The sequence below is a fragment of the Salmo trutta genome, chromosome 40, assembly GCF_901001165.1.
Source record: "Salmo trutta chromosome 40, fSalTru1.1, whole genome shotgun sequence".
NCBI lineage: Eukaryota > Metazoa > Chordata > Actinopteri > Salmoniformes > Salmonidae > Salmo > Salmo trutta.
The window spans coordinates 12710584-12724505 of NC_042996.1; the positions used below are offsets into that span (position 1 = coordinate 12710584).

General features: G+C 40.1%; 1 protein-coding gene across 1 annotated transcript; it reads left to right on the plus strand.

The window, feature by feature from the left end:
• The first annotated feature begins 2721 nt into the window (after positions 1-2721).
• On the plus strand, positions 2722-13046 carry LOC115180260 (chloride anion exchanger). The gene is made up of 21 exons (XM_029742203.1): positions 2722-3125; positions 3644-3812; positions 4673-4812; positions 5281-5391; positions 5565-5725; positions 5881-6045; positions 6419-6571; positions 7507-7589; positions 7685-7832; positions 7986-8099; positions 8512-8589; positions 8867-8962; positions 9113-9219; positions 10033-10102; positions 10208-10300; positions 10773-10868; positions 11225-11452; positions 11559-11613; positions 11749-11894; positions 12043-12120; positions 12343-13046. The coding sequence occupies exons 2-21, from the start codon at positions 3697-3699 to the stop codon at positions 12367-12369; spliced, it is 2265 nt and encodes a 754-aa protein (XP_029598063.1). The 5' UTR covers positions 2722-3125; positions 3644-3696; the 3' UTR covers positions 12370-13046.
• Positions 13047-13922: the final 876 nt, after the last annotated feature.

Consider the following 13922-nt stretch of genomic DNA (forward strand, 5'->3'; position numbering starts at 1 on the left):
TGTGATCTGATTGTGATCATATCATCCTGTCCACCTCTGGTAGTCAGACACACATTGTGTCTGGGTATCTTACAAGTGTAGACAGATCTGGACAGAGAAAAAATTTAAATCATAATTTTTCCCACCCTATAAAATCATTGACAGGTGGCACCGTTGACTGATTACATCAATATGTGTCCCACAATAAATAAATGAATAGCATTTTGAAAGAATAGCTGTGAAATCATTTACATAAAGGAAGGGACCAGAACATTTGGTCACAATGCAGACACAGTGGACAGGTAACAGACACATTGTAATGCCATGAGTATGACACATTTGTGTAAATATGGGCACAATCAGAATGTAGACAAGATCAGAACAAAGGACTCATGTCAGCACCAGATATCAATGGGGCTTAGAGCATCCATCACCTGATCTGCTTTCATGGCATCATGATGAAAATTATGATTATATTATCAGTAATTCATATTTGACAGCAACTGTTAACTTTATAAACCATGTCTTGGGTGTGAGATTGTTAAATAATTCTGTCTTGAAGATGGGCTTATTGTGTTCTAATCTCCACCGGTGGTTGTGGATTGTTATAGTTGCTAGGATTCTCCCATATAGAACCTGTTCCTCGGGACAACCTGACATACGTCGTTTTTTTGCTAAGTTTCTCTCCCAAGCCCAAGTGTTTATCATCACAATGTAAAAGGTTCTCAGTTTTCTCTGCTGAATACTACCGCACTGTTTATAGGTTGTTCTATAGTCATTATTATGTTGTGTAGGCCATGCCAAGCTCATATCAGGAGTGACTAATTGATTTAATGATTCACGGACTATTTGAATACTCACTAAATGATACATGGAAAAGTATGTGCATTCATATATGAAACATGTTAATTTATTGTGCTTTATTTAATGTACTTTATTGTACTATTGTACAAGCCAATTGTATTCACATATGACGAATCAACAATAATTGTACTTTAAAATGACTTACTTACTTACAAAAACCTACACACAAAAACCTAAAACCCAGACAGACCATCACAAATAGTTATTAAACAGTTATATTAGTAATTCTTCACATAACTCAATCACATACCTCAGTCACATCACTGTCAAATAGGTCACAACCAAGTCACTCAGCTCACCTTGCTCTGTGAGAGACCGTTCTTTTCTTTAATCAGCCTTTATGAATGGAAAGGGCAGGAGTAGGGAGTCAGTGGAAACTGTTTGTCCTTGGAGTCGTTAACGGAGCGATCCAGCCTTCATCAGCCATTAGAAATCTGACAACACACATGTCAAAGCCTTGGAGAACAAAGGCCCGGTCTATAACAAACAGAACATAGTAGCATGATGAGGCAGTAACAATTAATCATGTTAACATGAGGATGTGCTTCTTTTGATTTAGGAGACTCTATCTTGATTAAATATAAACAAGAACATGAGCAGGTCAAAACAGACGCAGGTTAGCGTTTTTTTGTTCTGGAGGCACTAATGGTCACTAGCTGGCACAGTCGCAAAGTCATCAAATCAGATTTGAAACCTAACCATAACCTTAACCCTAACCTTAACCACACTGCTAACAGTAATGCCTAACCATAACCTTAAATGAAGACCAAAATATGTATTTTTGTTTTCATGGATTTTTACAATATAGACCATTTTGACTTTGCAGCTGGCCCATCTAGAGGAAATTGCTCAGTTCTGCCTCCAGGGCAAGATTCATGACAATAAACGTCAACCTGTGAAACATACACCCCAATTATGTTTCTTCGGGTACTGTAAGTAATAAATATACAGTAAAAACAGAGAATTAAGTAACCTTCCCCTACACACACATGCACATACTGTACACACACACACACAGACACACACACACACCTATGAGGTCATTCCCACAGACATGCTATTTTCACTTGACTGGAATGCAGCATTGAAAGCCAACAAAAACATGTACTATTTTACAGTGATAAAACTGTGATGATAACATACAGCAGAGATACCTGTAGCTTATCAACTGGTCACGCAACAAGATCTGGGTCAAAGTAATATGTTTTCATAGAGAGGGAAAATTCTGTTTAATCTGGTCCATCATTTATGCTGCAGGGTTCCCCAAAAGGCCCGCATGCCAAATTCAGGCCGCCTGTGGTTAGGAAATCTGTTCCCAAGTATTCCCACTCATAAATAGAGAGGCATATGTGATCGTATCCCAATGTAATCAAGGTTTGAAATGATTCTGTTTTTGTCAAATACTAAATATGTTTGGGCTTCTTTGGGTAAATTTGCGGTGTACAAATTATTTATGACTATGTTCCAGCCCCCCGACCATTCACTCAAGAATAAATTGTCCTGTGTCTGAATGTAATTAAGGACCCCTGATGTATGGTGTATAGGCTGTAAATAGGTATGCTGTAGGCCTTTGTTTGACACAAGGGGTCAGCATGTACTGTAGATATGATGAAATTGGGTCATAACAGTCCGGACAAAACAATTACTATTATACTTTTACATTGTTATTCTTGAATTTCTTCAGATGTGTGCTTTAGATAGGCTTCATGTAAGACCTAGTGTTAAGTACAACAAGACATCCCCTGCACTGACACCCCAACCCCAGAGGAACAGTAATACCCCTTCTGTGACGCTGCAAGGAATCTCACAACATTAGCCAGTTTGAAAGTTGAGAGCGGGATATTATTGTATAGTCCTACTGCTACCCCTCATCATACTCATCCATGTTTAACCTCAACCCTAACCTGAACCTCTACCACGAAACGTGCAATGATCTCCAGTGTGCAGCCACGACCACTGTCCAGTCCTCCCCACCCTGCCCATAAGTGGGGATCTCAGACACACTCAGTCATCATTGAAAGTTGATGCAATGTGCCAGGGCATTTATCAATAAGAACAATGGTCAAGGATAAGGCAGGGCTGGCGTGTGAAGACTGCATCATAATTGCTGTTAATAATTACAGTTAAGAACGATAAGCAACCCGGTAGATAGGATTTATGGATGGCAACATTCCCAAGGGTCCCAGATAATCTCGGGGTGTTCCTCTGTGCGGAGAGAAAGAGAGAGAAAGACTGGCAAAGTTTGGATACACTGAAGCTGCGTACACAGATAAACTAGGAAGGTAAGAGTTAGTGTTATGTGTTATTCTAATAGCTTGCTTATCATTTATTACTATTAAAGATAGATCGATTAAGATACTTACAGTAGGCTACTTTCTATCTTTCCATCTGATATCTGGATGTGGCAGTTGGTGACCTACCACTTCCTTAAGAATATTTTTTGTTGTTGTTGTTAGTATTACCTCTAGTTAAAACTCTTTGTAATATAGGACAACCTTTCCTAGTTCTTCCGTGTATTATAATGGTATCACAACCCTTATTTAACCCAGACCACTCTAAACAGGTCAAAGCTGACAGGCAGCACAGGCCCTGCCCAGCCATGCCAGCCGCAGCTGGTCCACCGGACATCACAGAGCTGTGACACTAATGGCACAGGCTGATGTAGTTAGTTAGTGTGTGACTGTAGTTGCACCTTTGTTGTGCGGCAGCTCCACAGTAATCGTCTGTGTCAAGGTACTTTCAAAGGCAGGAGGGAAAGATATGACAAGAACCTGTACTAAAATGTGATTGATGGTCTCAGAGACCCTGTGAGGAACAGGTGCCGCACCACTCAACGAGAAGTAGAGGGTAAAGATGAAGCAGTATGTGGTCACCAGGCCACTCTACTCAGAGGACGCCTTCGCAGACGAACATGAGAAGATCCACAGGCACCATAAGACCGTGCGGCACCATGTCAAGCAGTACTTCACGTAAGAATCAATCAAGTTTCTTCTGTTGTTTTGCTTTTGTTGTTTTGTATAACACTGAAGGTAGCCTTATGAGAAGCTGCAGTGCATGGACGCAAAACTTCGGTGTAGATTCAATCTGATCAAGCGTTAACCGGCGATAGCAGACACTCCGCATAGCTGGTGTTTTGGCGGTATCGGACGTGTAACTGCATTAAGAGCTGTCAAATAAGTGAGGGGCTGCTCCTGTGGTCATTGTTACGAAGCCACACCCGTCCCACTCGCGTTTAGTTTAGAACTATAAAGTATAGGCTAATAGAAATAATATCATTCAACTAAATCAGAAGGATTTCTATCAGCCTAATGGAGGTGTAGATTATTACAACACACATTCCAATAACAAGGCTGCTTGGGATTATAATTAATGCAACTCAGCGCATCCAATGGCATTGTCCCCAATAGGTAAACTGCCGGAAGTTGTTTGCTGATTTGACATCTCTAATGCAGTTACACCTCAGACATCCCTGAAATAAAAACAATGAAACTGCTATGCAGTTATCGGTTATTTCGGGTTAAGACAGAACGGATTGAATTTAGCCCTTCATCTAGTTATTACCACTAAATTCACTTTAGTAGTTTAGTCTTTCTTTGGTGTGGACGAGTGGGCCCACATGACATTTTACCTGAGATGCCCTGATTGTCTTTAGTTTGCTTAGAGATATGGTAACTTCTCCTTCAAAAGCATACATCTAGTTTAAAGATCAGCCTATCATCCTATATACTCTATGTCTAAACGTTGTGCATAAAGATGGTTAGATGTTATCAACTATTAGTAAGTAATGTCTGTGGAGACTAACTAAAAATGGTGTGTGTGTTAACTGTAGTTGTGACCTCAAGCGCGCTAAGAACGCAGCGCTCTCTCTGTTGCCTTTCATTGGTTGGATGAGAATCTACCAGCTGAAGGAATGGTTGCTGAGTGATATTGTATCTGGGGTCAGCACTGGACTCGTAGCTGTTCTACAAGGTGAAGCTAACACCCACACTATAACCCACCTCAATCAACCAGTGTGCATCTTCAGATCTGTCAAAGCAGTTCATGTAGCACTTTTTAAGAAATAATTTGATAAAGAACTGTAGACCTCATTAACGTCCCAAAAACATCAACTTTGATCATTGAAAGAAAATGAAGTAAGAATATCGATGAACTATGGTTTTACGGAATGGTAATCAGGTCCGATAGTGGTATCACCTGAAATACATGATCTGGTCCTAGAAACCTATAGTTGTTTATTGAAAGAAGAGATGGTAACGTATCTTTCTTAGCAGGCATCATTGTCACAGTACTAGCATTGACACACAGAAGAGTCAATAGATACTTAAAACATCTGGATCATGATGACTCTTGAATGCTGTCGTAGTCTCTAGTGACTTATGGTGGAGTTATTTAACATGCACTGTAAACTGTTGTTCATTGTTTTTGTTTGATTCACAGGTCTGGCATACTCCCTGCTGGCCTCCCTCCCTCCGTGGTACGGACTCTTCACTGCCTTCTTCCCAGTGATCATCTACTTCTTCCTTGGCACTTCCAGACATATCTCAGTAGGTAAGTACTGTGCAGATGTGTGTGTGCATGTACAGTGTTTTGCTCTGACCATCACAAGCTATCACACCTTTTTACTGTACTTAACACCCTCTCTCTGCCCACCTCTCCACTTTCCATCCCCTGCTTCCTCATCTTCGCTCCCTCTCTCTTTCTCCTCATTAAACTCACTCCAGGGGCGTTCCCTGTTCTGAGCCTCATGGTGGGTGCAGTGGTGACGAGGCTTGTTCCTGACGAAGGCCCCCCAGTCAACATCACTGGGTTTGAGGGGCTGACCAGCGACGAGCAGAGAGTAATGGTGGCCGCCTCTGTCACCTTCCTCATGGGGATAATGCAGGTAAAACATCATCATTACCTCCGCATTATCACTCATGTACTATGCATTACTCATATCTCTCTGTAATCTGAATTTAAAATGAACAATGACTCCCTCTCCCTATCTATGGACATGTTCTCCCATATTCTAACATGAGTCCTCTGCTTCTCTCCCAGCTGGCAATGGGTCTGCTGCAGGTAGGCTTCATCGTCATGTACCTGTCAGACACGCTGGTGTCTGGGTTCACCACCGCGGCTGCCGTCCACATCCTGGTGTCCCAGCTGAAGTTCGTGTTGGGCCTGGTGGTGCCAGGACTCAGTGGACCGCTGTCAATTGTTTATGTGAGTCCAGGAAGAGAGACAGGATGAGGTCAAATGTTTTTCAATGCAACAGTATGATTTTTTTTTACTGATATCCAAATATGCAATGACTTAGCTATGACAGCGGATATATTCATTAACTCCCTCATATCTTATCCCTCATATCTGATCTGTTTCTATAGCTCTGAGGAATAACACTGTGTTGATAAAACAAGTGTCTCATTGTATCTTATCTTACACAGTTAAGCACATGTCTTCCTCAAGTGCCCCCAAGATTTCAGAAAAAGCTAGAATTCATGAGTCATGGCTTGGTGTAGAGACCTCTGACTGAACTCTCACACCCTGTAACTGGTTCTTCATTACTGTCATCCTTATTAACTGACGTCTTCCTCAGACCCTGGAGAAGATCTTTGTCCAGATCGAGAAGACCAACGTGTGTGATCTGGTGACGTCCATACTGATCATGGTGGTGGTGTTCATAGTGAAGGAGATCAACGATAGATACAAAGCCAAGCTGCCTGTTCCCATCCCTATAGAGGTTATCATGGTGAGTGGCACTGTGTGCACTATGTCATCACAACCAGGGCTTCAGCTCTATATGTCAGCATACGCAGATAAGAATTGGGAAACATTGTGGCGAGAACCAGCCTCATACGGGGCACCACTGAATTTAAACTCTTAGAAAAAAGAACCCAATGGGTTTTATCTGGAAACAAAAGGGTTCTACCTGGAACCAAAAAGGGTTCTACAAAGGGTTCTCCTACGGGGACAGCCGAAGAACCCTTTTAGGTTCTAGATAACACCTTTTTTTCTAAGAGATAAGAAAAAGGCATCGTCATACAGGGCACTGTTCATGTAGATGTGTCTCACTATTTAATATAAATTTGAATAGGAGTATGTACTTGCACAAAGTACAGATCATATTATCACAGATAAGCATCGGAAAGCATTGCTATTCTTATCCTGAACAGTCACTCCCTTGTTCCTATCTTGGCTATCCCCATAGGAAAACACTTTTTGGTAACAGGTAGAACCCTTTTGATTTCCATGTATAACCTTTTACATAGATGGTTCTAAATGGAACCCAAAAGAGTTCTTTCTAACTGGAACCAAAAAGGGTTCTACCCAGAACCAAAAAGGGTTATCCTATGGGGACAGCCATAGAACCCTTTTGGAACTCTTTTTTCTAAGAGTATTGATCCAAAGTACAATACCATTGTAGCAAGGAGACAGCTTTTGTGAAACGTACAGTATTGATATTTTATTCTCACACTGACTCACAGTACGGCAGATGAGGACAGTCAGGTGAATTGTAGGAAAATAGATGAACTTGTTTTGATGTACTAAAGACCTGCAGTGTGTCACAGCTTTGTGTAAAAGTTGGCAAGGTAACCAGATTCTCTTGAAATATACTGTTTTATCACCAGATTGCAGTAGTCCTGCTAATAACTGATACATTGATTTTGGTAATGACTTTTGCAGACTGTCATCGCTTGTGGCGTTTCCTATGCATTCAACTTCCAAGAGATTTATAAAGTTGATGTTGTCGGTCGTATTCCAGTGGGGTAAGCACATTTAAAAAGATGTTTGCTGCATGTTAAAATGGCTGAGAATAGATGGGAAAAGAATCTAACAATATCTCTCCCTGTCAATCTGTTAGGTATGAGTCACCTATGGCCCCGAACATGCAGATCTTCGGGCAGACTGCTGTTGAGGCGTTCCCTATGGCCATAGTGGGCTTTGCTGTAGCCTTCTCTGTCGCCAAGGTCTACTCAGTCAAACACGATTACATCATAGACGGAAATCAGGTGAGTCCCAAAACCAGAACATTAGGAGGAGGGGTTGGAAAAATGTGTTTATTGTTGCTTGTGAATGAGGGGCCTAATACAAACTATCAACATAAGACTTGTACTAATATCAACAGTTCCAAAACATGTATTTGTGCTTGTTTTGCTCTCTAGGAGCTGATAGCTTTTGGGGCCAGTAACATCATTGGAGCAGCCTTTAAGTCGTTTGCAGCAAGCACAGCTCTCTCCAGGAGTGCGGTACAGGAGAGTACAGGTGGTAAAACCCAGGTAAACTACTAAACCAAGAGGCTGCCTGAGAATACAGACACACAACCATACTTAGAGTTCCTTCCTGTACAAGTTCTTTATCCAAGAGATGTAGCTGTAAACGTTATGAAATATTGACCTATTTGGGTCTCCCTATCTTTGTTGTAATAATGACTGATAACTTATCATAGTCCAAGCCAGATAGAATTGTACAAATGGGAGAGAGAATGTGATATTGTTTGTCGTGACTCGTGACCTACAGTACATAGCGGGGAATGAAAGAATTGACTCAGAGTTACAATGCACCAAGTTAATAAATAATGATCATTTTTGAAATATATCAAAGGGAAACACTACTTAAACAGTGCTTATCTGTAGTTGTTTTGTGAATAGCCAAATGTGAGTAAAATAAAGTGTTAATTCTTCATTTCAGATCGCTGGGTTACTGTCAGCACTCATCGTGATGGTCGTCACCTTGGCTATCGGGTTCTTATTGGAGCCACTCCCAAAGGTAAAACTCACTCAGTATTTACAATATAATTGACGTTAGGAGTTGAATGATAGGGAAACATTTTGATTTCTGCCTAAATAGACATACAAATAACCAGTCCAGAACCTCTCAAAGTCCCCCATATAGGGGACTTAACATCTAAAATTAGGACATTACGTAATGAATCCCACTGTATGAAGTTGATAAGAGCACTGGAATTTAGATGGAAGTCTTGTGCAACTCTTGTGACTGATCATCAAAGATGTCATTGCTTGACCTTTTCCCTCTGTGTTGACAGTCGGTGCTGGGGGCGGTGGTCATAGTCAACCTGAAGGGGATGTTGATGCAGATCAGAGAAGTCCCTTACCTGTGGAGGAGAGACCGGCCCGACTGTGTGAGTCTTCTCAGACACTCCCGCTGAACTGCACCTAAAATGGAAACAAGCAGGGATGTCTTTACCAACTGTAATAATGAACTCATATTTCCTCCAATCCCTTCCATCCTGCATCCCCCTGTCTTGCCTCCCCTCCATGTCTCTATCCAGCTGGTGTGGCTGGGGACCTGCCTGGCTTCCATCCTGTTGGGGCTGGATCTGGGGCTGGCTGTAGGTCTAGGCATGGAGCTGCTCACCGTTGTCTTCAGGGCTCAGTTGTGAGTATGGGCACAAATCTCCAAATTCCCCCCCAAAAAAGTTTAACTTGTGTCTGTGTTTATTCTTTGTCAGTTTTCAATGTTATTAGGAGATGGACACACCAGGGTTGGGGTTAATTCGACATTTCAGAATTTGATTCAATTCAATCCAAGAATTGAGATTCAAATTTAAATTGGCCACACCCCACAGGAAGCATAATTGGAATTTAATTTTAATGAAAGGAAGTATAATTCAATTCAAAGCAATTAAAATAAATTCAACTGAGACATGAAACAGATGAGTCTCATTCCTTTGCTAAATATTTTACTCAAAACATCTGCCACCTCTTACTAAAGAATACAGATACCATCAATAAAAATGGGATTATAACTCAGATGTTAGTATTCATATTTTAATGCATTGTGGGAAATCTATTTTTCCAAATATTTAATAACATGTAAGTGAATTATGAATTATTACAGACAACCTACAAAATGAGAATATTAGAATATTTCCAGACCACTGTTAATTATTTAATACTCTTTTTAGGAGGATGCGTTTTAAAAATGAAATGTTTCAAGAAATTGTTAAACATAGTAACCATGCATGATGTCAAAATAAATGTGTGCATAATGATGTATGAAATTCAATTCTACTTCCTTTAATTCAAATTCAATTAAAATTCTGCTTTCTGTGGGATGTAGCCGATTTACATTCAATTCAAATTCAATAATTGATTTGGAATTAAAGAACTATTCACAACTCAATTCAGAATTAACTCCAACCCTGGAACACAATGTCATAGTGACATTTCTGAATACATTTTATTCCAGCCCACGTTGCAGTGTCCTGGCCAATATCACAGGAACAGATATCTACAAAGACCGCAAGGATTACATGACTGTGAGTAAGCTGTAATGTGGACCAATATCTTTTTATCTTACAAGACTGTGAAGATGGTGTGTCTACACAGGTTCCTTGTTCTATTGTTTATATATCTCTTTCCAGATCTATGAGCCAGAGGGTGTTAAGATCTTCAGGATACCGTCACCCATCTTCTTTGCCAATATAGATTTTTTCAGAGGCAAGCTGGTGGAAGCTGTAAGTAAGCAATTATACACAATTAGACGTGTAAAATGAAGAATTCTACCAAACACATTTACACGTAGGCCTTACAATTTCCATGACATGGGCCAATAAGGTAATGATTCACGGGTATACTTATTAAGACATCTTATTTTCTCATTGGATTTGATCCAATGGAAAAAGGTCATAAAGAATGATCAAATAAACTCATGAAGGTCAATACCACCTCAGTGTATGAGGTAATATAGTATACCTGGTTGTACAGCAATAGTTCCCATACAAATCGGTGTTACTACAGTTTAACTTGCACCTTACTAAACACTAAGCACATGCTGATAAGATAAAGTTTAGCCTTGATCTGTATGACGGCCAAGGCCGTGGTAAACAATATGCCTCATTCACAATAAAGCCCATGTGTAACAGTTACTCCCACTTTCATGTGTGCAATTGCCAATTAGGGTTCAACTTGACTTTGATATGTTTTCAGGTGGGCTTTAACCCTTTGAGGGTGTTGAGAAAGAGAAACAAAGCCCTGAGGACGATCAGGAAACTTCTAAAGAAAGGAGAGCTGCAGATGACATCTGTGAGTAGTGGTGCACTTACCTGTTGCCCTTAGAAACTCATAAAAAGATACAACGTTACCTCGTTAACACTTTACAAGAGCCCCCTGTGTCATAAAGTTTCATTTAAATGACCATGTCATAAATGAGTCTAGCCCAAAACACTAGTTTCACACCTGGCAACAACATACTTTTAGCAATCCAAAATCAACAGACATCAAGCACATGCCTTATCAGAATGGTCTTGGGGTTGCATGTATATGAAAACAAATGAATCATCATCCCATAATGGTGGGTGGACCTCCAAAGATCACCTTCTACATGTAGTCAGGTTTTCACAATAAGAGGTTGTGGTAATGTTGTGGTTCTCCTGGTGCAGAAAGGCCTACTGCTCACCAGCTTTGGTCCCATTGAGGAGTCTGAGGATGAGAGCAACATGGAGGATCTGGACCAGCCCACTGACTTCAAGGACCTTCCTGTCCAGGTGAACTGGAACTCTGAGCTTCCTGCCAACATCCAAGTCCCCAGAGTAGACGTCCACAGCCTGATCCTGGACTTCTCTGCCGTCTCCTTCCTCGACATCTCTGCCCTCAAGGGACTCAAAGCTGTAAACAAAACTCTTCTGTTACAACCCTGGGGAATGGGGGGATGATTGTATATTTTACCAGAGTATTTCTACTTGCTGGGTACTGATATTTTGCTATGTTCTATAGGCACTCAAAGAGCTCATTCGGGTTGAAGTTGAGGTCTACATTGTGGCATGTGACGGTAAGCTGGTTTAAGACAAGCCATCTGTCCCATCCATTCCTTCTCCCCTTTTCTCTTCAACACTGAATTCAATCACTCTGAAACAAATAGAGGTAAGGTGATTGATCTAACGATATCTGTCCCTTGTGTCCAAAGCATACATCCTGGAGAAACTGCACAGCTGTAAGTTCTTTGACGACGAGGTGAAGTCGTCCATGTTTTTCCTGACCCTCCACGATGCCATGCTGCATATCCTGGAGAAACATCCAGTAAACTCTGAAAACACAAAAGTCTGCGAAAAGGTATAACATTTACCTATAGAAAAATACTGTGTATCTATTGATGTTTCCACCCTTACAGACTAGATAAGAGGTGCCAAACCTTATCTTGGCCCACATCGGTTCATTCACAGGAACTTGTCTCATTCTTGTGAATCATGTTGTCTTACAGGTTATAACAACAGCCACTATCCATGGCAACCAATGCAATGGTGTGTCAAGTTTGCGTAGCAGGGACAAATTTGTGCATGTAAGTAACTGAGACCCATCAAATCTATTTGTCATTGTCTTTTCTACATTTGTAATGACTAGTCATCAGCAATCAAAATGATAATTATTTAAAATAAATCTTGTAATGTTGCAACTCATGTGGAGGTACAGATAATTCATAAAACTCTAGGTACAAAGTACAGTAAGATGAGCTGACAAAATAAAATCTAAACTAAAAGTAGTATCTCTTTGCTCTCCCCAGGTCTCAGAGCCAGAAACCAAGTTCTAGTTTCAGAACTACACTCTTAGATGTCAGTATTTTCAGGGTTTTACGACTGTCCCTTTCCACAGATGGTTCTACATGGAACCCAAAAGGGTTATATTTGGAACCAAAAAGGGTTATCCTACTGGGACAGCTGAAGAACCATTTTGGAACCATTTTTCTAAGAGTGTAGTGGTGTGTACAGTACTTTCATTTCCTGGGATGACATGCATTTCCTGTGATCGCTGTGCTTTCTGGTGATAATAGACGTAAGGACACATGATGCTGTCCTAAAATGGACACCATACAGTAACCATATGTATACAGGATACCACTTTATTGAGCTAATAATTGTACATAAAATATAGTTGATTTATTTTGAAATATCAGAAAATGTCATTCATATCATGTATTTATTTTCTAAAATTGAATCAGAAGTATTCTTTTTTTTAAATAGCTTGACAATGTTGCGTTTTATACGTGTACATAGGGATTTTATAGGAATGTTTACTTTGTTGTATTTTATATGTAAAATTAATGTACTTCTTAGCACAAAGTATTTCCGCCAGCAAGAAATGAAGTAATATGAGCAGTACAGTATTTGGAAATATGAACATCCTGTAACTGAGATATTGATATGAATTATAGGATGACTAACGTGGTTTTGATATATTGCGCACAGATAAAGCCCTGATAAGAGATGATTAAGTAGAAATCTTTGACAAACTGTTCTGGGTGATACAACAGTAACCATGATTGATTAAGTTGGTGGAGGTTAGTATGGGGTATTTCCAGTATACCCATGTGTGGCAACACCTCAATTGATCAAAAAGAGCACTTTCATTGTGTTTTATAATAGTGATAAGAGTTGAGGACGGATGAGTGTCTCAACGTTTACATAACCTAAAGCCGCTGATCCATTTGCCTGGTTTGGATCCCACATATTGCTCTAGAAATGCCATTGTGAATCCTACACAGTAGGTATATACGTCATAAAGGTAAAGGAAAACTAGAAACATTTTCAGATGGGGTGAATAACTCTCAAACAGTGATGCAGATAAGCAGGTTATGTTTGATTTGATTTTGATTTATTAGGATCCCCATTAAAAATACATTACAGACAAAATACATGACCATTTTTATACATTTAAAAACATTAACATGTAGTGTGTGTATGTGTATCAGTTACACATACAGGTCAGTACAGTACATACATGCAACAAGTAGGTCACATGGGGTTTAACATTTCACATTTGAGATGATGCCTCATTCTTTTGCTAAAGAAATGAATCAATGAATTTAAAGTTCCCATTGCGTGTCTTGTGGCGTAGAAGCCATTGTTAGTAAGAAGAAGAACTAAAGAGGTACAGCATAAACTTGGCACAGACCATGAAGGAATCATCATCCTGATCTCTGTTAAATCAGTTCAAATCAAATGTTATTTGTCACATACACATGGTTAGCAGATGTTAATGCGAGTGTAGCGAAATGTGACAGTGCAGTAATATCTAACAAGTAATCTAACAATTCCCCAACAACTACCGAATACACACAAATCTAAAGGGGTGAATGAGAATATG